Raw genomic sequence first — 26,283 nt, 5'->3', positions numbered from 1 at the left:
GGCACAGCATTGGTGGGTGGAGTTTGGAAAGACTTTGGTATGTTTCGGTTAATGAGTCACGAACAAAGGGCATAGTAAAGCTGCATTCAAGTGCTGTGGGAAATATCAGCATTGCACACATGCGTGTCCTGTACTTTGTGGTTTGATGTTGATTGCTTCATCTTAAGATCTCCACACCTGACTTTAAGGCTAGATGTTATTTTCCACACTGCTCTATGATGGCAGCATTGTTCATATTTTGTGTTGATATGTGAAATACCTTGTCTAATGTACATTTTCTTCTTCAGGCCTTAATGACCAGTAAAAGCTTCTGCTAAACAAGGCTCATCATGGAAGGCTCAGAAGTCTGAGCTCGGGCATGACACTGAAGGCCGCATGAACTTGAGACGTTTCTGCTGTCATGCTGACACAACGGGAATGCCGGTGACGCAACGGACAATACCCACAGGACCAGTCCATATACAGAAAGGGGAAGTAAAAGTGCTTTCCACCCTTTCTGACAGGAACACTGTTATAACAAGCAGGTGAAAGCAAAACTCTGGGTGAGACAGAAATCCCCTGAAATTACCCACACGTTTATTTCCAAAGTATGTACTTACAAAGGTAGTAACACTTCATTTAGAAATAACAAACACATTGGCTCTAAAGAACTGAACTCTCAGTGGAGCTTAGACACAGTCCTTCCTTCAGCCATGACTGAAGACCACACGAGATGTTATTATTATATAGATAAACTGACTTATCATTTTTGAGAAGTTTGAGGACATTCTCAACCATTTTCTAAATAAAATATGACATGTCAGACACGCTCTCTGAGTCTGCAAAGTCTTGGTTGAAGCTGACTTGCATGAATATGAACCACCTCCTGTACTCAGCTGCACTTCTGACATCCAGTTCTTACATTGTTGACAATATGAGAGGCATTGAGGTCATTTCTTTGAATACAAGTATAAGACGACAATATTGTGCCAAAGATCTTTTTTAAGATTTAAAGATCTGTCTTGCTCTGTTTAAAAAAAACCTTGTGCTTATAATAATATGATGTCATGATGATACCGAGCAGATTTCAGCCGTCCAGACAGAAATAAGAAGCATCATCCTGAACACCTGATTCCCTCGCCTGTCTTCATTAATCAAATCACACCGTGGCATTTTCTGATTAAATTTTTAATTAAAATACGAATTTATCCACAGATTAAAAATGAAAGGCAGAAAAAGCAAAATGTAGCTACAATCAGGCACCAATGATACATGTTATTTCATATTTCTAACAATTGCGATAACGCAACAATAACATTATTTACTGATCATTATTTAATATTAATTTATTCAACTGAAGACAGGAGTGAGCCAAACTAGCCCACCAAAGACATTCATGGATTCTCCATAATAGATAACTGAGTAAAGACCAAAGTTGAATGTTCCCCCCCGTTAATACTCCTCACAACCTCACAAGAGCTGAAGATTAAAACAAAAAAGCAAATGTCCACAGGAAAAACAGCACTAATTCAGTCAGAAATCATGAATAAGAAGAGAGTGGAGTTTAATATTAGATAAGCTTGCTGTTTGGGTGGAAGTTGGGAGTGATTTACCACACGCATGTACTTTTTTTTTTTTAAGTATATAACCATTAGGCCTGAAAAACAGACGACAGAAGCCGGTGCAAAGAAAAGGAGGTGAGCAACGTGCTGGAGCGACGTTACAGGCTACAGAGCATAGTAGCCACGAGACACCAAGACACACACACACACACAGTATGAGATGGAGACAGGTGAGACAGTACTTAAGACATCCCACCGTGGCAGAGGTGGACATGGCTTGGCGAGACATTCCGGCACTTGTGATTGGAGTTTTCTTGAAGTTAAGGGTGTTTTATAGGGTGGGAGCCACTAAGGCAGGACGCTTCATTCACACAAATACAACTGCAGTGCTGCTTCTTAATTTGCACCGTGACTGAAAAAAACTAAAAAGAAACAAAGAGAGCAAACAAATGAATCCTGCAGGAGCCAAAGCTGCTCACCCACCAATCACAGGGGAAACAGGACGGGAGGACTGGGACAGACAGTACAACGGCTGAACCAGGTCAGGGAAGAAGTAAACATCTTTGGAGTGTTTTCTGTGATGACACAAGTGCAACAACAGCAGGAGATTCTTGTGTTTAATTATGGCAACTTGTCAGCCAGTTTTTTTAAGGTCTGGGTGATAAGAAAGTGGAGCTGAGAAGACTCGTAACTTCTGGTTCCTAAAGGGCGGAAATCTTGAAATCCTAAAGCACTGAGAGAGATGAAGGTAAGAGAGAAACCCTGACGCTGCACATGAGGATGCTGACGTTAGACCCTGTTTAAGACTGCAGAGGACAGACGTGGCAGACTGCAGAGGACAGACATGGCAGACTGCAGCTCTACCAGCCTGCACGCTCCACAACTGAAGAAGAAACTGAGTCATACAGATCACAATCATAGATTCACAATCGTAACAATTACTGTCCTCGTGCTGTCAGTATAGAATTCCATGATATTCATGCAGTAATAACATAGGAAACAAAACAGACCTTTAACAGACCAAGAGAACTTTTTCTTCTAAACATAAATAAATTGAATTGCAAGAATAAGTGGATGAGAATCTGGCAGCTGATGTATTTCTTTACATTGGACTGGGATGTAAACAGATTAATTGGTGAGCCTGACTGGCATGGCCCCAAACCCACACTTCAGTTCTTTTTCACCCCTCCCCCCCTCATCCTCTCCATCTTCAGTCTGTCCAGTATCTTCCCTGCCTCTCTGGTATGACGTGTTCAGCGGATGTAGACGTCCCTCCCCCAGTCATCTTGGTTCTTGTTGCGGCCCATGTTGGCCCCTGTATCCACGGGGTCCTGGCAGTAACGCTCCCTCAGCTTGGCACGTCCGTGTGGCTGCGTCTGGCTCGGCATCGGAGGGTGGTTCAGGTTTTCCTGATCCGGTTCGGCCCCTTCGTCTTCCCAGGAAGCCTGCCGGCCATGATGCTGGGCCAGGTGGAGGCGGCTGCCCCCTCGGTAGGGCTCGGGCTCTTCATATGGGTCAGTCTCAATGTCCATGCAGGAGTCACCGGCCTCTGTATAGGCCGAGTCCCGGCTTCCCTGTGTCTCAGAGTCAAAGGTGTCTTGCCGTGACAGACCCCGCCCACTCCCTCCCCGCAACTGACCGCGAGAGGAGCGCAGGTAAGTCTGCTGTTGCTGCTGCTGGGGCTTTCCGCCCGTGTCTGCCTGATAGTCATGCAGAGTGCCGCTCCCACCGCACTCTGTCAGAGGGCCTTCCCTCTTCTGCTCCCCGTGCACCAGGTACGGCCCCTACAGCGAGTCACAACCATGCCGCACAGCCACCATGCAGAGACACAAACAGCAAGAGCAAAACCAAACGGTGAGTAGGGTTAGGATGAGGCAGAGCACACAGCACACATTTATGATCTGCATCAGTCTGCACATTCAATTCAACAACCAACAACCACAGCATCAGGCTGAGATGAGAGATCACACACTGAAAGCATTCCTGTTAATGAGGTTGTGTTTCACATGTTTGCACTGTGCACTCATCCTGCATATAAACACATTCATAAACAAGTCATTCAGCTTGTTTGAAATGACCAACCTGCAAGTAAAACACACACAAGCAGTTATTCAGCCAGCAGCCTGAATAGCCAACAGTGCCACCTATGGGCTGATTCACATCATGGCAGTTAAGTGCAGAAATCTTACGTCTATCATCTATTTGTGATCTTCTGAGGTTCCCTACAGACATGCATGTTGTATGATTTTAATAATCAAAAGGTAATAGACTTCTTCTTAATCTTATATTTTGCGATAATGTTGTTGACACTTGATATTCATATTTCAGTTATTCTACCAAACTGTGGCACGGTCGTGACAGATCTGGCATCTAAAGTTGTAGCCAACAGTAACCTGAAGAGCTGATTTAGTATCTTGCTGTTAAGGATATAAAACAGTAAAGCGCGTTAGCAACAGCCTCCAACAGCCTCCAACAGCCTTTCTGAGGAGGCGGACATGACTTGCTGTTTTCAGGGGTGGTACCATGGCAACACGGAGGAGGACAGAAAACTGGAGTCTGCCTCGGCGAGAGTAAAAAGTGGTGGTGAAAGGAGGCCATTGGGCTAGATGGAGCCAGGAACGGGCAGCAGATCATTTTACTCTTGATTACAGACAGGGAAGGGGCTCCTGGGACCACAGGGGCCTTATGGGTTTCTCTTCCTTAATGTGTTTTGAGTTGTGCTCATCTCACACCTTCAAAAGTGCAGAGATATGCTGATTAACCAGCATGTGTTGCTTCAGGATACAGACTTTGTATGTTTTTGCTGTAGATGTAAATATGTGATTCATTTTGGCTTTCATGTGTGAGCTCTGCTGTCGTTCATTTGCGTGTGTGTTAATATCTTCATAGGCGTGAGTGAGTGCAGATGTGTGGGGCCTGTTTGGGTGAAACCACATCCGAATTGCTTAATCTACCAGTGTTGTGTTTGTATATACAGCATGTATGTGTGAGCCAAAGCTGGGGTTGATCCTATTCTCACTTTGAGGTAAAAACAGAAGAGAGTGGAAGTGTGTGAATCTGGAGAGCAGGCTGCTGGGGTTGGGTTGGGTTGGGTCGGTTTGGGTTGAAGTCGAGTTCGCGGTCACATCCCTCCCATTCTGTGGGACTCTAGAGAGTGTGCTCATCCACTCTCCCCTCTTTGGCTACTGGCCCATCCATGTCTGGCCACAGATCCAAATTTCTGCGCAGGGAGGTGAGCACTTGTACCTGCAAGTTGGAGACGGGCTCTGGGGAGGCGGCCAGGGCTGCCGTGGCCATGGTGCGGTTGAGCAGCGGGTTGGGGGGGTTGCTGCTCGGGGGGTGTGTCGCCTTCCAGTAGGCTTCCAGGTAGTCGGCGAGGTGCTCACAGGCGTCTTCCAGCTGGTTCTCATCCAGGATGATGTCAAACAGTTCCTGCACATAAACAAAGTGACTTTGTTGGTTCCACACAAGCTCTGTTAGTTCTTTTACCATGTATTCTTGAATCACAAAGAGAAGCTCACAGGTGGGCACTGCGCCAACTTGTCTGCTGCCACCATTTGCACATTTAGGTGTTTAGCCTGGGACTTCCCTCTGGATTTGATGAGCCTCTGGAGGACCTGGAGGAGACAACGACTCTGTGTCTACTGAAACAATACTTCATCTATGAATGTGCTCACTGGGTGCTGTCTTCCATTACTTTACCTTAGGTGAGGCTATTTTGATGTATACAATGATGGGAGCCAGGGAGGTCTTAGCCAGCTGAGAGGGGTGGTTGATGGTATCTGCATCCAGGGCAACCAGCTGGAGGGTACGGGCCAGCTCAAAGATACGCTCGATCTCACTCTGCACCTCCGCTGAAAGTCCAGGGGACAGATGGAAGAAGAGTTATAAGCAAGTGAGACTAATAACTGAATGAACTACGTCTTTAGTAGAGATGTCAGCCATATTTCCTTCACCATGTCCACGCACACAAGTGCATAACCAGCATGTTAGTACTTGATCATGCATGTCTGCATTTTAGAACAATTCCAAGCGTATGATTAGACCGACTCACAGTTAAAGTTCCATTTATGCACAGCTAAATGGAGCAGTGCAGCATTCTCATTCTATGGCCACTTCCTAACCTTTCTTATGTGTCTTCCTAATGTCTTTGATGTCCTTATGGACTTAACGTTAGGAAGGAGGCACTTAAGAATGAGATGCATGTGGCACTTAACTTGATAATAAGTGCACAATATAAACAAAACCAAAAAACCCTCATCAAACAAATGTAGTGGAACATTAGTTTTTGTTAGAGTAATTATGATTATATCAGGTGAACCACTCAAGTCTGCCACTGCTTGGGCGTTTTGTTCACATTGTTCCTCAACAAACAGCCTGTAAGATGTATTTGGAGCATGGTTCCCCTTTATCTGACTGTTGATGTGTAGGGACGGAGATGTGTTCCTGCTCTGTCGGGTCACATTTCAGCACCTTCAACGTGCCTGATGCCAAATCTGCAGCAGTGACAGATAACAGGGTGCAGAGAGGACGACTTAGCAGCTGAAACAGGGCCTCCAGAGAGCCAACTCATATATGCTGATACCAAGCAGGGCCTCTGTTGACCACAACAACAACCTGAATGTTTTGTCTAATTTGTTCCATTAACAAACAGTTAAATCGGCCTTAGACAGCCTCCATTAGAGGACGAGTGCAGTATGGAGAGTATCAGCTTCACACACTAGAGGAGCTCCTAACCACCCAGCTGCCCTCCCACGGATCTGTCCTGCTCTGGTTCTGTAATCCTTCTCTTTTTGTTCGGGACTACAGGCTGTCACGCAAAAAACTATGAGGAACAGAGAAACTGACAGGCAAGCAGACAGGCAGACAAATGATGTATGAACAGATGATGAATACAGTGACAGAAAGGGGAGGGAGGAGGAGAGACGCGTCATTGTTTTCCTGTAGGAAGGAGAGCATACATACCCAGAACGTCTGAATCAAAAGATAGCGGAGGAAGAGGTGGGCGGTGGGAGGGAGGGGGCGGGTGGGCGGAGGGCAGGAAAGACAGGATGAAGAAAGAGAGGAGGCCAGATCAGACTCAGGCAGTCAGAGCAGGTATAAAAGGGAAACAACTTGTGTCCTTTAGATGAAGCACACACAGTTACTACATCTGGGCTGTTCACTGTAAACAGCGCAGAATAGGGAACATCATTCATTTAGCTGAACCCAACACTCACTTCAGATTCCTCACATTTAAATGAAAAGCTGAAGGATTTCATCCAAATGACTACATATTCATGTCCTTTGCTCTACTCTCCAAGGCCCGACTCCTGCACCGACGTGATCACACTCATTTGCTCACAGTTCCACATGGAGCTACAGACATGAAATACCAAAAGCTGCATAGATATGAAACACAGATAGAGGAAGATAAATGGACATTCATTCTGATGGGATGGGATGGACAGAAATGTTGTTTCTAAATGATACAAGAGGTCTGAGTTTCACTGTCACCAGCAGGTAGATCCACTAAGACCAACTGATTCTGGATTTTAAAGGCTAAAAATCGATTTTTTAGAGGGAAAAAAAAGAGTCAGCAGATTACTTAACATGTAATCTCTCTGTAGTATTACATTACCTTATCATAGTTCCAAACAGCATAAACACAATAAGATGCTATTTATATATATAATGTATATATATAATAGTGAATTGTGAAAAGTTATACATTTGCATTCACGCGTTCTCTCTAAAAGGCTTTGGCTTTTAACCCTCAAATGTATAGTTTTCATTTGAAGTGAAGTTGAGAAAGCTGTGGTGGCCGACATGCTCTCAAGAAAGCTGATCTATATCACACATTTCTATTTAGGAAACCAGAAGATGCATGTATCTCCTATGGTGAACAGCTTCAGGGTAGCAAAGGGATCCAGTCCATAACCTGTGAACATGGTAAGTCAACGCCAAATATCTCAAGAAAGCTGCAACTTACAAAAAACAACATAAGCCACCTAGTTTGTAATGTAAACACATGTTGTAAAAGGAGCTATCCACTAAAGGAGTGGATGGTTTGTGGTGTGGTGATGCAGCAGCAGCAGCGTCTCCTGGTCTTACCCAGGCTGGAGCGAGTGCTGGAGCGCTCGATGATGGTGTGTTTGCTGGGGTTGTTGAGGACGGAACGCTTGGCCAGGGAGATGTCAGCCGTCACCCGTGTGATGGATATCCTGAAACGACATCACTGGGTTGGCATGCTGAGGACACACTGAATGTCAATGCACAGCAGCTCACACTTACCTGCCCTCAAACTTGTGTTTCAGGAAGTCAAACAGCGCTTTCTGCATCATGTCCGTGACCTAGAGAGGCGATATTAGATAGACGTGAGACTTCCCTTTACTTGAGCGATAAAGACGCTTATGGAGCGAGCGAAGCAGCCTACCTCATAGCCTTTGAGTGACGGCCCGACTAGAATGATGGGTCTCATGGAGGGAACCACGTCGTAGGGGGGAACGTGCTCCATCTGATCCGAGACAGGACAGAATCAAGAGACTCACAGTCTGCAGACTCACACACTGATGTATGATGAACCATACACAGCCACGGAAACACACTCATGCATAAATGAACAAAACACAACCAAAAGGCGCTTCCTCATCCTGCCCCCCCCCCTTCAGATTGATATATGGTCAGTTTCAGACACTGGAGTCTATTTATTAATTTATGAACTTCCTCTGAGTGTTTGGAGGCAGGGATCAGTTTCTCGCTGTAAGTGTTGTTTTCTGTGTCTGTCCATAATGAACCTGGATGCCTGTTGCTGCTTTGCTGTACAGAGGCAAGAAATGTAATTTAATACCGATTTGAACTATTAAAGTTGAAAACAGAGTGGAAGCCATCATCTCTGTCACAGCTTTGCTTAAGGGGGAATCTGCAATGCACACGCAGACTCAGGCCTCCACACCTACACACACAACATCCATGCTGCAGCACAGCAGCATTAGGTGCAGCTGAATGGTGCATTATGAATCACGGAGCGTGTGATTCATCTATAAGGGGCCGCATAAGCATATGTTTAGAAACAGCCTGGTTCATAGTGACAACAGGCTGAAATCAGTCACATCCTTCACACAACTGGCAGAGCTGTGTATTCCGAGCACGCCCCCTCTGTGCTGCTCTTCAGGCAGCAGATCGGCTGGAGTGCCCCTGTGCCACCGCTACATTACATTACATAAAAGCACAGCAGCGGAAGCTCATTTCACCTCATTTGTATTCACAGAATCTAAAAATACATATTTTAAAAGTTTCCAAATGGCTCTCATCTCTGAAGAGGCTGAGCAGGTGTGCTGCACATAATACTCATTTGTTCTGAATAACATCAGCGTGGGGATTTACGAGGATGATGGCGTACGTAATGCGTCTTGGCTTTGTAGCCTTGTTGTGCCAATAAAACTGTGCTGAAACAGGAAAACAGCTGATTTGTAGGCTGCTATCACTCAAATCAGCTGTGACAATTGCAAATGAAAGCATGTCAGAGTGCATTTCTGTTACAATGTGCACCTGCATCTGCACACTGACAGCTACAGAACGTCACACACACCAGGGGATAGTCTCACAAATATGGACACAATGAATATGTGTGTCATCGATCACAACTGATCTTAAGTAAAGATTCAGGCAGGTGGACTTTGTAATGGACTATCACAGGTGCAGTTTAGCCCAGATCCAGATAAGATCAGACTTGTATCATGGGTGTGCAGGCATGTAACCAGGACTACTATCAATATGAAGCTGGTTCATCTGTTTTGATGTTGGAGGATGTTTGTGGTTTATTTGAAAGCACATGTTATACAGAATCTAAGCTCTGATGTCACTGTATTCTGCTTTCTTGTCCCTGAACATGTTTTACAGAATGACCGCAGTTTATCAGGAGAAAAGGGAGACAAGCAGCATATGAGGAGCAGACAGAGGAGATGTTAGAGGTTAGTCTGGACTCACCGACTTCTGTTTCTGCTTAGCTGGACCACCTACAGTATCATTCCACACACAAAAGCCCCACCAGAGAAAAGACACACCAGACAAAAAGCACAAAACACAAGAGCACATTTAGTTATTGACAGACGGGGATTAGAGGGCCAACAGGCAGAGGAGCTGGTTATTGATTAGAATAGAGTTCATACTGACTGCATCCACTGTGGTTTCATTAGAGGGATTCAGACTGATATGCAGCTGCGGCCATTTCAAAGGATTATCGCTTAACTCAACGCCTCTCCCAGCTGACAAGCACAAAGACGTCCAAATGTCTCTCAGCTTGACCCATCAGCGTCCAGCGTCCAATCAGTGTTAGATTCTGGAGCTACCAGCAGGGACGGCAGTGTTAAGTGTTAGTGAGAGACAGAGGCGGGAGACGGAGGGAGGGAGGCAGGATCCAGAGACACCTGGACACGTTTCCTAGGAGAAGGCGGGAGGGAGCAGCGGCGCCCTGAGCCCCTGGCGTTACCTTCTTAAAGAAGGGCAGTCGGTGGGCGTTGGCCTGGGGGGATGTCACGCTGCCTGACATGCCCTTTGAGGAGCGAGGGTCACCCTGGTTCTCAGGGGGCTCCTCAGCATCCAGGTCGAGGGGGTCAACGTCAAAGGCCACGGTGGACATGTCCACGTGAGCTGAGGGGAGGGGGCGGGTGGTGCACAGAGAGAGACGGGAGGACAAAGGAGGGACAGACAGGAGAGAGGATGGAGCAAAAGAGGGCAAGAGTGAAGGAGGAAATAGAAGGAAGAAGGTGAGATGCCAGGAGAGAGGAGTATGAAGGAAACTGTAAGAGATGATACACAGAGAGAGAGTAAAGCAAACACACACATCTACAAAGGTCACATAGTATGAATCACACCAGAAGTAACAGCGGTTGATAAAATAAGACATTTGATGACGACGGGCAGATATGATGAAGAGTAGAAGACAGCCACAAAACCGGGAGTGAAGAGCTCAGTTGCAGGAGGAGCAAATGTAGACAGAGGAGGAAGAGGGGAGGAAGAGGAGAAGGAAGAAACAAAGGGGACACAGAGGAGGGTGTGTGTGTGTGTTTGATGTCCATGAAGCAGATGAAGTGTGTTTGTGTTGGGCGGGGCCTGATGCTTTTCTGTTGTATAGTGGAGTCAACACACTCATCTCTATAAACTTCCTCTTTATTCTGCTCAGCTCGGCGGCTCCACGGTTCAGATTCTATTTTCCCAGTTTGTACTTTGCTCCTCCTGCTGTCTCGGTATATCAAGCAGAAGTTCTGGGTCGGTGTCGGGTTAGGGTCCGTCCATCCTCAGCTCTATTTCTGTCCCGTCCTGTTTGCTCACACAGACCTCCCAAACCTCTCCCACTTCACAGCAAACCCACTGAGGCCATACGCTGTGATTCCACACACACACACGCACGCACGCACGCACGCACGCACGCACGCACGCACGCACGCACGCACGCACGCACGCACGCACGCACGCACGCACGCACGCACGCACGCACGCACGCACGCACGCACGCACGCACGCACGCACGCACGCACGCACCACTAGTTCTGGCCGTTGAAAGCCTGACCCCTGACCTCACCTGTGCCAGGTGGTGTGGGCCTGCGGGTTCCCGTGGCAACATCCAGGCTGGAGCTTCCACCAGATTTACTGCGATAAGAGGTAAGAGGTGATATAACAGCTTCACATATCAGGTACATATTACATATTACACATCTATTTCAGGGAACATTGTCTAGTAGATGTGTGTGTGTGTGTGTGTGTGTGTGTGTGTGTACCTGGAGCTGAGTCGATTCTGCCTCATCCTCTGCTCCTGCAGTAGGCGGGTGTTCTCCAGTTTGACGGGGCTGGGGATGAAGCCCACCTCACAGCCCTCTTTCACCAGGCGCCCGATCCACCAGTCGTTGTTGTACTTCTGCACAGGCACAGAGCAGACAGCCGCCTGTCAATCACCCGCACTGGGGGCCTTTTCTCGCCCGTGTGGATCAGCGTTTCCTAGGCAGCGGATGTGACTGTGACGACTTGGCTGCAGCTGAATATGCAGCTCAGCTGTTGACGGCTTACAAATTTAGGTTTTATGAATTTTCAGCAGATTTTTTGTTCCCAAAGAGCCACAATTTGCTGCTTGTTGGCAGCTGTAAGTGACACTGTTGGCTACTGTGAAAGTACCGAGAGGAGCTCAGAATATGTTCACACAAATTGGAAAATGCTAATTAGCTGCTGGTTACAAACCCTCTCAAAATAAATAAACTAAATATCAAATGGTTAATCTGCTAATTTCATTATATTATGATGATCTGGTTGTCTGCTGGAATTTTCCCCACAATTCTTAATTTTCAAAACAAACACAGCACAATTCCTCAAATGTAATTCATAATTCCTACCACATTCAACACAACCTGATCACAATAACAAGTTGTACCACATAAATACCACAACGACGTGGGAGGTCCATCATGTTCTTGTGACCTCATTAAGTGTGTTAGTGTGTTAAAGTAGTTCCAACCTCTTTGATGTGTAAGAAGTCTTTGGCTTCGAAGGAGATGGCCATGCCCTGCACAGGGACGTCGTCACTGGGGCCGGGGTTGTAGCCCACATTTGTCCTCACCGCAAACGCCACAGGTTTGGTCTGAGGCAGGACGCAAAACAACAAGTATTAGCATGCAGATGGCGGCTCCCAGTAACATCAGGTCACCTTTGGGAGCTGCTGAGGAGGGGAACCTCACGCTAAACACTAATGTGAACATTACACAACAGTAATGGCTGTTAGACATGAGGGCCGGGGGAGCAACGTGTGACCTCTGACCTTTGCTTTCTCGAGCGTAGCGAGGGCCTGTCTGTCGGCCTCCTTCCTCAGAGCCTCTGGGTCCTCCTCCAGGGACACGTCAGAGTCCGACGGCCGGCTGGTGTAGGAGTCTGCAGAGCCCTGGGGTGCAGAAGAACAAGTTCAGGGATTCCAGGGTGCAGGAGTTCTCATTTGTACTTGCTGGATGAGGATTTATAGGTGCAAGGATCGTATCTTTAAAGTCTGAATGACGGCCAGTCTGAGGTGAAGCTTTGATTGCAAGGTCTGAATACTTCCAAAGGGAAATGTAAAGCGCTTCGAGACTGTATGTGATATTGGACTATAGAAATAAAGTTAAAATTAAATCTCACTTGGCGTCAGTGGAGCTTGTAGGTGTTAATGCTTTTGAAAATATGAATAAGGTCAAATTCCATCACAGGGCTTAAACAGACGCTCACTCCTTCACATCTGACGGCTATTTAGAGTTTCACTTTGGACTGTGGAAGGAAGTCCAAGCACCTGAACATCTGAGAATCAAAGTAGAGAACTCAAACTAGAAACGCCCTACTGAGACACAAACCCAGGACCTTTCTGCTGCTGTACCAGCTGCTCCACTGAAACTGGAGTTATTACGTAAAAACAACAAAATAACAAAATGTTTGGAGGGAGGAAAGCCGGCAAACCCACGCTGTTCCCTGACATGACCGCTGGTTCATCAGTCAACCCTCGGATGGAACAAAAACTGAAATCACACACGCGCACACACACACACACACACACACACCATAACAAAACGGCGAAATGTGGGATGAACAAATGCAGGTTGTGTGTAATTCCAAACTGATAGTCTCGTCTTTATGTCCCGGCTGAACTCGCGATGTGAAGGCACGCAGCATTGCTGTGACTTGCATGGACACAAAGGGGGCGGCGGCGGCCTTATTGCTTGAAAGCTGACTCGGTGTAATATGAGTTGGGGAAGCAGATACTCAACAACAAGCCAGACGTTTCCACTGCAGATTCCGTAAGGTCAAAGTATTTAATCTTTTCTGCAGCGGCATATCAGATTCAGGCGCGTGGGCGTGTCGAGGGAAGAAGAGACAGAGAGGAAGAAACGGCCCCCGGACTGTTTATAATATTAGTGAGGATATAAATTTCTCATGAAGTGGCTACAGTTTCCAAACACGTCCATCGCCGCTGCTCCTGCTCCTGCTCCTGCTGCTGCTGCTGCTGCTGCTTGGTAACCCGACCCTGGCTGGCTGACCCCGAGCCGTCCAACTGTACCACCATAACAACCCAGAGCCTCCTGTGAGCCGAGGCACCGGCCCACTGTGCTGCTCAGCAGAGCGGCGCAGTGCAGGAGGCGGCCTGAACTCCTGAAGTGCTCCAGTGTTCAATTTATGTAACAATCCCACTTGTTCTCTGCTTCCTGTATGTGTGTGTCTGTGTGTGTGTGAGTGTGTGTGTGTTTTCTTGTGAGGTGACAGGCTGCCTCGCGCTTTGTGGGAGGTGCTGACAAGAATGCGGACAGCTGAATGTGCCAGGCAGAAGCAGTGAGTCATTAGCTGTGGGCTTTTAAAATAGAGGTGAGAATGCGCAAAGATGACATACGCCATATGCAACGCTAAGGAAAAGACATTCTTTTAAAAAATCTCTGCCAGGAAGTGGGCAAGAATTTGCGCGAGTAATCAAAGACCATACGAAGAATGCACGCGGCGAATACCACCGGGCGCTGCTTCCTGAGTAGTAACGCTTGTTTGACGTCATCTCAGCGCCGGCGAGAATCCCATTGAACAAACACGAGCGCCTTTCGCCACTTTACACGCCAAAGTCTGGGTCAAGTCGGGACTCTGACCTCTATGACATCACAGGGTTGCACGCTGAGTTTGGACACCAAAGCATCGCCGAGAGCTTTTTGATGGATTCAGTGCACTGGGCTGTGTGATGTCATAGAGGTCCGTCTCTTCCTTTGATCAGCCACAAAGAGCCTTTACACAGACGCTCTACGTGCTGAATCATCCCTCTAACCTGAATGGACGAGTCCTTTAATCCAGCTTCAGCAGGTCGCTCATCAAACAGCAGCAACAAAACAACAACACACCCAAACAGAAGGACTGCTCTGCAAAAGGTGTGTGGGTGTGTGTGTGTGTGTGTGTGTGTGTGTGAGTGTCTGTGTGAGTTTGTGTGCGAGTGTGTGTGAGTGTGTGTCTGTCTGTGTTTGTGTGTGGATGTGTGTCTGTGTGTGTTTGCGTGTGCATTTTTGTGTGTGTTGGTGTGTGTGTGTGTTTGTGTGTGTGTTGGTGTGCGTTTGTGCATTTGTGTATGCGTTTGTGCGTGCGTTTGTGCGTGCGTTTGTGCTTGCATTTGTGCATGTGTCTGTGTGTGAGTGTGTGTGAGTGTGTGTCTTTCTGTGTTTGTGTGTAAATGTGTGAGTGTGTGTTTGCGTGTGTTTGTGTGAGTGTGTGGTTGTGTGAGTTTGTGTGTGAGTGTGCATTTATCTGTATGAGTGTGCATTAGTGTGTGTGTGTGTGTGTGTGTGTGTGTGTGTGTGTGTGTGTGTGTGTGTGTGTGTGTGTGTGTGTGATTAATGATGTTCCACGCGTGTCCCCGTATGATTCCGAATCAAATGACAAACACAAATGTTGATTCAAGCTCAGCCACCTGCCGTACTGAAGCGCTCTGTGGCCTGGCAACAAGAAGCCATTTGTAGACACTCCCCGTTGCCGGGGTAACAGCTCACTACTCCTCGCATCCCTAGGCATCCACACACCAGCCCCACTTCCTGTTTCGTTTGTAACTCAAACACAGTCGTGTCTCTCTCCCTCTCTCTCTCTTTCTTTGTCGCTCTAAAGTAGGAGCGGCGGTGCTGCAAGCGTCGTGCAGCATAACGAGGAGCGACAATCGTCCCCACTTACCAGCTCTGAGTCGTCTTCTGAGCCGTACAGGTGCATCCCGACATGGAGCGCTGCTTAAGAGGAGCTTAACCGAGCCACGGAGGAGAAGGAGCCGGAATAAAGGCTGGAATTATCTGGCACCAACTTGGTGTGCCACAACAAGTGTGTGATGCAGCAAAATGAGGAGCGAGCGAGAAGGGGAGGGACGGGCGATGACTCCATGTGTCAGTGCGCGCATGTGTGTGTGTGTGTGTGAACAAAAGCTTTGGCTGGTGTCTCTGAGTCACTTATCTTGTTGATTCTCGTTACGCAGCTCAGAGGCTTTACAAGGAGACAATGGAGACGGACAATATTTCATCTCAACAAAACGGTTCAACGACAAAAGAGCAGCTGATCAAAGCTCCAAACTCATTCCTCATCTGGAGCCTTTCAGGAGCCCACCGCCTCTCCTTCCCCTCTCTGCGTCTATGTTACCGGCTTGTGTCACTAATTTAGTTGCTTGCTTCACTTCACATACAGCTCTTGTTCAAAATAGCTACAGGCCATCTGACGGCAGAGCTGCTCTCCTATTGGTGCTTTCTGGACCAGAGACCCCAGCAGTGTCATAGTAACCGTGTCTGCGGCTTATGACAGGCCACCAATAAGGGCTGTGAGAGGGGCGGGGGGGGGGGGGTTGGGGGGGGACACACACACACAGAAAGATAGAAGCCAGAAGGAATCGATACTAAATGACAAACCCAGAAGCAAAAATCATTTGAGAAACTGCTTAACAGCCTTTTCAACAGGTGATCAATAAATGCTCAACAGGTGGAGAAAACACGGCAATGTGGTTTGATGAACGCGGAGATCATCTGTAACGCTCTTGTTTTGAATAAATCTCAATTTAACCCTTCTGTGTTTCGGACCCAGCTGATTTATACGTTATCCATTTCGACTTTTAGCGACGTACACGTGCTTGCAACGGCTCCTCCGGCATGTGCAGATTTGGCACAAAATGGCACAAGATCGCAGAAAAGGGGGTTCATTGTGAATGTATGTGTGTACAATTTCTCAGTATCATTTGGAGGAAGATCCAGAGGAGTCAAATCACCTATGGAACAGCTGTGACGGTTACATTTTTACACGCAATTATGGGAGCCGTTGTTCTCCAGCCTCTACTGAAGAATTATCATTTCAAACTCAAACGTTTCAGCACTTTCAAATCTACTCAACAACACAAGAGGCGAAACGGGCTAAAACGGGAGAAGATGTGAGAGGTGACGCTCGGCAATTATCACCAAACCAACCCACTGCTCCCTCCATTTTCTGCACGCGAGAGCTGCCAATGTGATGAATTCGCACCTCCTCAGAATTGATATTGAGCAGATTGGGAAAAAAAAAGGAGAAGGAGACAAAGGGAGGGAGGTAATGAAATAAGGAGTGAAGGCGGCGAGCAAAAGATCAGTTCCTCCAGCGCCAGAGGGGGGAAAGAGTGCAAATGGCTCAACGTTCCTTCAACAGACGGGGAAATGAGTGGGCAGGTTAGGATGATGTCACACTATACTGGCTCCATTCTCCCACATCGGCACATCTGCATCTCCACATGACAGACTGCGAGAACATCACAGCAGGAAGTGTCAAACTCGTTGCTGGATAGATTGATTGTTATCCGTCTCCTCTGGTTTTTTCACACGTACTGCTAATTCCGGCCCTGATGATTAAGCAGATAAGGTATCAAAACACACATCAGCTGGGACGATGAGAAAATATTTGTTTGTTTGATCTGGAGGCTCCTCGCGGGCCGCTGGCGTCAAACATCTCGGCGAAGAAGCACGCAACATCTCATCATCTCAGACAGCTGAGAGCCGGCAGGAATGCATGAGCGGTGGAGCCTCGCCTCCGCCGGGTGTTTGCATCACATCCAGAGCGATGAGTGAGATTAACCCTGGCGAAGGATCAAAGCGCCTAACGGAAATAACAAAGGGGGAAGATACGGGAAAGTACATCGAGGAGCATAGAAGATATCTGAGGGAGCTGAGTCGTGAAAAAAAGACTCTGTGTCTCCAGATCGGGGCCAGTGGCTGTAAATGGCCATATTGCATGACTCAGTGACAGCAGTGTCATGGCAACCAGCTGGACGGCATGACGGCGGCGCTGGGAAGTCACTCGCAAGGGCTCGACTTGGGAGAGTGACTGCTGACAATGAGTCACAGGCGGAACCAAGCTTAGTTACACACATTCACACTCACAGCTGAGCAGAGACACGATTTTAACAACTTCAACAAGAGTTTCCTGTGAAATACTCCAATCAGCTCAACTTTAAAATATCCAGAATCACAAACAGACCACTTTGACTTTCTAATGTTTTTCTTGCTCTGTATGAAACCCTATACAGAGCCCAGGCCCGGGTGTGTAGGGCAGAGAAGCCCCCCCAGAAATGGTAGCCGTCCTGGGCCGAGCGCTCCGAGGCAACAAGTGCGGCTGGAAGTCTAATTAAAAACACCGGCGCCTTTCCAGCAGCTGCGGCCCAAAATGGAATCATGGCTCGATGAGGAGAGGAGAGAGGGATCAAAGAGCCACTGAAGGGGCAGAGAACGACACGGACCAGGACACTTTTCCTGCCATATCTCGACTCCAAACGACCCACTGAACACAAAACACACACTTTGTCCAGTTCTGTCACACACGGCCAAAAGTGAAAGCTACTGGGTTTAATCCGGATGCTTCTTACCATGACGGGCCTCTGAATCCTCTCGGTCCGCTCCATTCCTCTTTTGCCGCGCTCGCCACACCACGGCGAACCAGGGAGGCAAAGCCGGAGTCCACCAAGGCAGAGTTACGTGTGTGTGTGTGCGCGTGCCAGAGTGTGTGTGCGCGCGAGAGATAAGTGTTGACTAGGGTGAGTTTTTCTACGCGTCTGTCAGTGTGACACCGGGATAAGTGCATATGTGAACGAGTGCGTGTCAGTGTGCGCGCCTCTGTGTGTGTGTGTGTGTGTCTGTGTGTGCGTGCGTGTGTGTGTGCGGATGTCTGTGTGATAAGAAAGAAAGCCAGAAAAGAGTGCCGTATGTGTCAAAATAGGAGAGCGCTCTGTTAACCTCCAACCCCTTCACACACGCCCGCCCCAGCACGCACACACACACACACAGCCCAGAGGAACGTGAACCCTGTGTAGAGGAAGGGAGCCGGGGCCGGGGCCGGGGCCGGCCGGGGGGGTCGGGTTGCAGGACTTGTGCTACATTTGCAAAGTGGAGAAATATATATAGCCCCGGCAGGACAGAAACAGGGACGTGGACGCAGAGAGACCCAGAAGGAGGCTCGGTATGCAGCCGTCAGCCATTCAATGCCCCCACTGACGTGGGAGAGGGGGAGAGAGGGGGAGGGAGGGAGAGAGAGGGAGAGAGAGGGAGGGATAGGGTGAGGGGAGAGGGAGGGAGAGGGAGAGGTAGAGAGGTAGACGGCCGGGGGCAGTGGCCAGGGAAACCCCCTCCCTTCCTTCATTCCTCCAGGCTTCTCTCTCTCTCTCTCTTTCTCTCTTTCTCTCTCTCTCTCTCTCTCTCTGGTGTGGGGGGGGGGGAGGGGGTTCAGTGGAATGGGATACGCCGATCAGGACTCAAACTATCCCAAGAATTCCGCACTAGACGACTTCAGCCTTTGAAGTGTGTCATCTGAATTGTTCCCATTCAAAATCCATACATGTGATCATCAATGTGGTTCATCATCATCATCATCCAAAATGGTCACCTGCTAATATTTAACGACGCTCTTTCCCACTTTACACCGCAGACAGAACAGCTGATAACAGGTTGATTAAAGATGAATTGCTTGTGATGCTGTATTACTAATTCAGGACATTTCAGTGTGAATGTTGCTGTTCTGCTGAAATGTAAATGTGATGGAGGTCTAAGGGGCGTTAGCAGGAGGGGGGGGCAGGGGGGGGGGGCGTCCTGGTTCTCCACTAGAGGGCGACCTTTGACACAATGGCACAGGGCTTCTCCAGGCAGTCAGCTGGAGGCACTTGCTAACAGTTCCACCTGTTGGCTTTGTGCACAGCAGCAACTGGGAGCTTTCCGGGGATCCATACGTCAGGACCGACTGGAAACCCCCAGCCTGCTGTGTGACCACGTCATGGATGGTGCTTTGTTTCTTTACTCTCCTCCAGCATCACAACTGTGCCCCACTCCTGAAGCCGCATTTGGGACAATTCCATCATCACACATTTCCAACGTTGTTTACCAATAGAGTTTGAATAGAACTATGCAGGTTATCCTGTTTGTAATCGGATGATATTATTGGAATGTGGCATGCAGCTCGGCTCTGCTTTCACGTCTCTCTCCTGTTTGGGATTCCAGGGATTTCAATCATCGCAAATATCCAAGGAACTCCAGCGGGATTTGGATGTTTAAGAGACTTTATTTAAACTAAGGCTACCATATGAAAACAGGCATATGTGTTTCAGCTGCTCTGCCGACACACACACACTCCTTCACACACACACACACACACACACACTCCTACTGTTGGTGCTCATGTAGCTTTGTAGTGCAACGGTTGCATTTATTAAATCAATGGCAAACTGTGGTTTTCTCTCGCTCAATATATTCTGTAATGATGCTGTGCTGTGTGTGTGTGTGTGTGTGTGTGTGTGTGTGTGTGTGTGTGTGTGTGTGTGTGTGTGTGTGTGTGTGTGTGTGTGTGCGTGTGAGTGTGTGTGTGCGTAAATTAAATTTCCGCAGCATCTCCACGTTATGCTAAAAACTGTGGTTATGTTGTGATGTTACACTGCAACAGCAGACGATCTTTGCACGTGTAAAGATTGTGTATTTATCAAAAACCCTGCTGGAGCGCGCAGGTTACACCCACACACACACACAATGTCACACACACACACACGCACAGGCGCGCACAAACACAGACCCATCCAAACATCCTCTCCTTCGTCTCTCCATCCCACTGTGCCTGCACAGAGAGGGAGAATCAGTGGCCCGGTTACCATGGAAACCAGGCCGAGCGTACCAACCGGCTCCACCGTTGGCTGATTGTGGCAGCCGTGCATTTGTGCGCGTGTGTGCACTTGCGTAGGTGTGTGTGAGACTGTAAAGCCTATACGGGGGCTCGGCTCTGAGGGGAAGCAAACACGGGCTGTATGTGCAGTAACATATAGGACAACCTGAACCCTGCACAGGGCCTCTAATGCTCAGGAAGGAAGACCTGAACCCTGCACATGGCCTCTAATGTGCATGTAGAAATGTATGTCTACTCAAACCTGAACCTCAGAATGAAGTGACCAGACAGTGTTTACCCTCTGAGACATACAGGCCTCTGCATCCTCGGTCAGCCTGGATGAGTGAAACCCTCAGCAACAGCACAAGACGGGAGGAGATTCATCCCAGGAAGACTTAGATCATCCTTAGGAGGGTAAATGAGTTCCTTATATAGTGTGAGCCATTAGAAATCTCTGTTCTGCCTAACCTGCAGCCCGCCGAGCAGGGCAGACAGAGTTAATGAAGGAGGGACTCATGGGAGGGCGAGGACGCGGCTAACCTTTAGAGTCGGCGGGAGAGTTTGGCTCCCTGTGTTCCTCGACAGTGACGAGGTGTTTAAGACACGTTTTCTATCGTAGCAGCAGGTCCTGAGCAGGTAAATGTCATTCAGACGGGTTCCTCTCACAGATGAAGAGGTCAGATGGACTCTTTAGCTTCGACACTGAGCGGCTCTGTGAAATGTCACGTCCTGCCAAGCGCTGATGTTCGGATCGTCGGCGTCCGGTGCCTCAGGTCGAGCGCTAAACTCCCCGGGGAACACAAACATCTGCGTGTTGAGACAGACTGGGATCCATTTCCTTGCTTCCAATTAGCTCCTCTTGACCAAAGCGTTCAGCGTATCTCGCTATACAACCTGACCAGGGCGGGTTCAGGGTCAGGGGGGCATATGTGGATAGACCAATCAAAACCTGGGACCAGATCATTATCACCCGAGCCCCCCGAAGGATTCCTCTGCAATGCTTCACTGCTGCTATTCGGTGTCTGCGGTATGGAGATCTCCACTAAGTGACGGTACAGCAGCGTATGGGCGTCTTCACGGGGGGTTTACTTGTCATTAGAGGTGTTTATCAAATCTATTTCGATGCGCACAATGCGGCGCGTTGGCTGGGACGCACGCATGTGAAGAGAGAGAGAGTGAGATGCGCTGCTAGTTTGGTGTGTAGAACACCGTTGGAATTTAGAGACGATGTCATGGAGGGAAAATGGGCGAAATAACAGTGTGTGGTTAAGAAAGGAGAGCAAATGTTGGCGCTCAAAGGGGGATGGTCAAGTGTTCTACAGCCCAAGGTCCCGCTAAAGTCATTAACATAGAAATGACACGGAATACGGCTGTGCATCTTATTAGACGTGAATGGGACAATTACTGGTGATGCACTTTAGTTTCTAGGTGTCAAGAGGTGAGATAACGATACGATGACATTAGCAGGTCAATATCTCATGAACGCTTGTGATGGAATTCCTCACATTCCACTGGATTATAATATTCATTCAATCATAATGTAGATGATGATCTTAGGAAATGCTTTATATTTTCTAATGTTGACTTTACAACATGTGATTTATACCCTATTCAGACAGGAGATACACTTAAATGCAGCGTAACAAAGTAACAACCTGGCGAGCAGCTTTAAACAGAGAAACAAACGGCAAGTTAAGTATTCCGAATTTTACTGATTGTACACTAACATTCCTGGAAAACTACAAACCTGCAGCTGTGAGGAGAGGAAAGCACGACTGTGAGATGGAGCCGCCGATTACCCAACATTCAAATGTACACGAATAGTTCCAATTTCATCCTCGTTAAACTTTCATGAGGTTCTTGATTAAATATAACAGGAGGGGAAGTTTAGCGACGCGTCTGGCAGCCGGATCAGCCGGTGTGACGGGAGGATTAAGGCCGAGGTGTTACCTGTCGGACGAAGCTGTTGGAGGTGGTGTCTGAGGACGTGCTTCCATCGGAGCGCTTGAATCGGCTCTTCCTCTTGGCGTACTTCCCCTGAAAGACAAACACACAAGGTTGGAATGGGGTCTGGACAGAAGAGAGGAACACAGCTCCGTGTGGATCACGGCGGCCATTAGTATGAGTCCAAGCCTCAGCGTGATCCAACAGCCTGACTCCTGTTCTGCCGTCTCACCGTCCAGTCTGCCATTATTTGTCATTTTTCATGCTCTGATGTAAACTGGGACCTTGTAATCTGATTGGCAGACCGCTGGCAAACAGCCCATCCGGGTTGGGCAGAGGCCACACATTGCATTACGGGCCCACCCTGTCCAGATCACCATGGCTACACAACGGCTAATAATCACATTTGTTGGCAGACGGGTCCTTGGACAGGCTGTGTTCCTTCAGACTCCAAACAGGGAAGCTGTTGGTGAACGCATCAAACCCAGGCAGATTAACGTTTGCACCAACGTTAACAGACGGGCGGTGGAGCATTTGATTGTGGATCAAGAGGTCTCTGGTTCAAATCCGGATGGCCACTTTCTGTCACAATTCACAGCCAAAATGCAACATGAGAGGCTGCTTTTGCAGGTGTTATCCGATTTACAACAGATGGGCTTCATGCTAGACAGACACTGATTTGAAAAGGAGCGGTGCATTTAGGTACCAGGAGGAATCTCCAATAACACCAAAACGCAAAAACAAAACAGGAAAACCTCTAAAAGGCCCAAAGAGAACTAAATTAAGCTTTGCTGAAATAAATACTCCTACTGAGTGAAAAAGTTGAAAATAAATGGCTATAATATTGTAATATGTTAGAAGCTGAGTGCTGCCTGAGGAAGAACATCAATAAATAACAGATGTACAATATATCAAACATTTTCCAGCTGCGTCTAAGCTGCTTTATTCACATTATAAACCCAATATTATGGGTTTTCTTCAACTTGCTACAGTTTGCGTACAGTAATGCGACTGATGGCGCAGAGCCCCACAGCACCTGAATGCATCACTGTGTCACACTTCTCACAACAATCCGAGTGTCCAACTGCATTTCCACACACTGACATCGTGCCACAACTTTGCCAGGAATAAATGATTCATCCATGTGATTCATTTCACGTCAATTGTATTTCTTGAAAAACTCTCCACTATATTTTCACGTTCATGACACCGTTCTTTAAACTCGAAGGGGCAATCATCTGTTTGCATAAAGCACACAGAGAGGTGGACACAAAACAGCCCTGGTGATGAGGCAGAGACCCTTCGGACGTTCATCTCTCTGAGCTGCTTCTGAGCTGTCAGACTTGGACGAAGGTGTACGTTGAATCTGAAGGAGTGACAACCAGGAGGAGCAACACATCACATTTTGGGCCCGGTTGCGTTTTCCTCGGTGGTGTACCGCAGGGCAGGCCAGGACCCTCAGAACTGCCTCTACATAAACATGAGCGGCTACACTGATGACAGCTGGTGAGAGCACAGAACGCTGTAGTCTGAGGTCCCCGTGGTAACGCATACAAGGCAGACACATTCATCCGATCAGAACATAACTGTTTGTGCTCCGGACTCGTTCGAGTTCCCCTGAACCACCTGCTGATGCGTTGCTGCTGACGGGACACGAGGCGCTGCGTCCTACATGAGCTTCAACCTGAAGTGGAGCCACAGAACACCAGCTGCCAGGAGTTGGTGGGGGACAACAAAGACACTGCACTGCTCTTATTTGTGTACTTTTGTTTCCAAGAGACATTTTAACATTTTACTCATCAACTTAATTGATGAGATCTGGGAAGGCGCCATCGCTACAGAGCACATTAGGGCCATCAGAACATCAGACAGATCAATTCATCCTGTCTAACAGGTCACATAGCAACAGATACATCACAGAGCTACGGCACTAGAGAGCTATGATGTTAGAAGATAAAACCAAGAGCAAGGAGTCAGGAGAGCAGGAAGTTGCTCTAATGAATCTTAAGCTGGTTCACACCAGCCCATGGACACAACAGGAGTCAATCACGAATCAGATGCAAAACATGAAACAGAGATTTTCCCAATTTTTGATTAGATTTTTCTGATTCAAATTTTCACGTTATTTCATTTGGATCATTTTATCCTGATGGACTCAGCTGTGTGTGTGTCTGTGTGTATGTGTGTGTGTACACTTGTGTGTCTGTGTGTATGTGTTTGGAGGGGCGTCTGCCTCATGACGGGGCGGGTTCCTGTAAGGAAAGGGCAGGGAAATGCCACAGGAAGTCGGGAGGGGGGCTTCCTGTTGGTAAACATCCTCACAGATTAAGCATATCACTAAGCGTGTGTGTGTGAGAGAGAGATAGAGAGACAGAGAGGGAGACAGAGAAACAGAGACAGGGACAGAGACAGAGACAGAGAGAGACAGAGAGAGACAGAGATAAACAGAGAGAAAATAATCATAATAATCAGCTGATCAGACGGACTCATTTAGGATTCATAGCACCAGAGGCACTATTCTCATATTTGTGATGCATGCAACTGCAGGTAGAGCTCATCAAACAGGAAATGAGTGTAAATCTCATCAGCTTGTTCTAACACCCTGAAAGCTTCATGTCTGCCATCTTCCCTCTCGGGGACCCCTGACCCCCAACTCAGATCATGTCTTCTGCTCTGCGTTGGTGAACTGCTCGTCTCCTACAGGATATTAGAAACGCGGCTTCCTGCTTGCGTCTCCTCGCCGGAGTTATAAATACGTTTACCAGCGTGACCCTCTGCAGGTCTGCGTGAACTTTACATCTAATTGATCGGGAGGGAAGCTGGCGCCCTGCTGCCTGACACAAGGGGGGGCTTGGGGGGTCCATCTGTCTCTCACCACTGAGAAGGACCTGATGACTGGAGACAGGGTGAGAAGAGCGAGACGCACCAGAGGGGAGAGGAGAAGGGGACAGTGGGACGTTCAATAGTCAAAGACATTTGGGGGCAGAGACGGCGATGGGAGGAGAGGGAGGAAGAGGAGAGGACGCTGTGGTGTGTGTGTGTGTGTGTGCTGAGGTGTGGAGAGACGCTGGTGGAGCTCCAGCTCAGCGTGGGCGTGTTTGTTCTAGATAAAGTATCTTCATCATGTCCCTCCTCCCATTCAATTATGACTAAACATGGACACCAACATCATGTCACTTCCTGACACCGTCCAAAGTTGGAGGGAGACATTTCACACATCATAACTTTAAAAAAAAAAAAAGACCTTAAACACACCTCAGGCTTTAGATTTCTGATAACTGGTATAGAAAAGCAGATTTGCTGTCGTTAATCTGCAGAAACACATCATCCCTAAACCCAAGCAATGACTTTAGGATCTAATGAAAACTTACACTTTCACCTCGATGACCTGATCAACATGTCATCATAATCATAATAACAATAATGATAATAATCTGTGTAACATTGATCCATCTGAGGCGTGGTTGGTTAGCTGCTCTATGTTTAGCATCCAGTGGGCAGACAGCGTGAAAACAAGCGTTACATCATATCTTCATTTATGGTTACAGACGAATTCATCAAAGCAAATGAGCGTCTTAACACAAGAGGACATAAAGAGCAACGAGATGAAGATTACAAGCTTAAACAGATGAGTTCAGCTTGTTGTTGTTGTTAAAAGATGAGAAATACATTTAAAAAAAATCAGCGCATCGCACACGAGAAAACAGCGTAATTGGCGAACAACCTGTTAATCTCCGGAAGTCAAACCGCTCCGTTCCAAGCACCGGAGCGTTCAGACGCATCCATCCCTGGAGTATTCGCATGATTCGGGGAATAAAAACAGATTTCGCCGCAGGTTCTGTGCCATTGTCTCACCTGTGTGTGTGGATGATGGTCGAACAGGTCCATTTGGATCTCCTGGGTTGAGGTCGAAGGCGTCCTGGACATACTACTTTTCTGTACCATTGATTTAACTTTTGATCTTCTATTTTCAGTTTGTTGTCTTTTATGAAGGAACCGACGGGCTCATTGTTTTCACTCACCGCGCTGATGTGTGTGTGTCTGACTGTGTGTATATGTGTGTGTGTGTGCGTGTGTGTGTGTGTGTGGAACAGCTGCTGCCTCCAGCCTGCGTGACGCTCTGGCTCACCACCAGGGTTTAAGATAGCGTCAAGTGTAC

The 26,283-nt window shown here is 47.8% G+C and overlaps 1 protein-coding gene across 3 annotated transcripts; it reads right to left on the bottom strand.

Annotated features, from left to right (window-relative positions):
• Positions 1-84: 84 nt before the first annotated feature.
• cacnb1 (calcium channel, voltage-dependent, beta 1 subunit) lies at positions 85-26,243 on the bottom strand. Of its 3 annotated transcripts, none has more exons than XM_076144127.1 (14): positions 25,980-26,243; positions 22,131-22,217; positions 12,328-12,447; positions 12,028-12,150; positions 11,300-11,436; positions 11,104-11,171; positions 10,012-10,172; positions 7,957-8,037; positions 7,815-7,873; positions 7,635-7,744; positions 5,244-5,395; positions 5,063-5,158; positions 4,788-4,973; positions 85-3,325 (listed from the first exon to the last, which is right to left on the bottom strand). In XM_076144127.1, exons 1-14 carry the CDS (start codon positions 26,067-26,069, stop codon positions 2,795-2,797), a joined length of 2,001 nt encoding a protein of 666 aa, XP_076000242.1. In that variant the 5' UTR covers positions 26,070-26,243; the 3' UTR covers positions 85-2,794. The 3 variants fall into 3 exon arrangements, with proteins under 3 accessions (XP_076000242.1, XP_076000241.1, XP_076000243.1); XM_076144126.1 differs by lacking the exon at positions 10,012-10,172 and adding an exon at positions 9,510-9,538; XM_076144128.1 differs by having other exon boundaries at positions 3,238-4,973; positions 11,092-11,171.
• Between the last annotated feature and the right edge of the window lie 40 nt (positions 26,244-26,283).

The sequence above is a fragment of the Genypterus blacodes genome, unplaced genomic scaffold (assembly GCF_046128005.1).
Source record: "Genypterus blacodes isolate CSIRO-AG114 ecotype Tasmania unplaced genomic scaffold, CSIRO-AGI_Gbla_v1 ptg000028l_1, whole genome shotgun sequence".
Taxonomy (NCBI): Eukaryota; Metazoa; Chordata; class Actinopteri; order Ophidiiformes; family Ophidiidae; genus Genypterus; species Genypterus blacodes.
Note: the sequence above shows the minus strand (reverse complement) of the source record. Positions and strands in the feature narration are given on the sequence as shown.

Bases quoted from the DNA above. Each gene is read 5' to 3' on its own strand.
- cacnb1 (XM_076144127.1), bottom strand. From the start codon at position 26,069: ATGGTACAGAAAAGTAGTATGTCCAGGACGCCTTCGACCTCAACCCAG. The intron at 10,173-11,103 runs GTGAGGTCAGGG...CCCTCCCCTCAG, and splicing joins GCCCACACCACCTGGCACAG to CTCACGTGGACATGTCCACC. The intron at 4,974-5,062 runs GTGAGCTTCTCT...GTTTATGTGCAG, and splicing joins AGTTGGCGCAGTGCCCACCT to GAACTGTTTGACATCATCCT.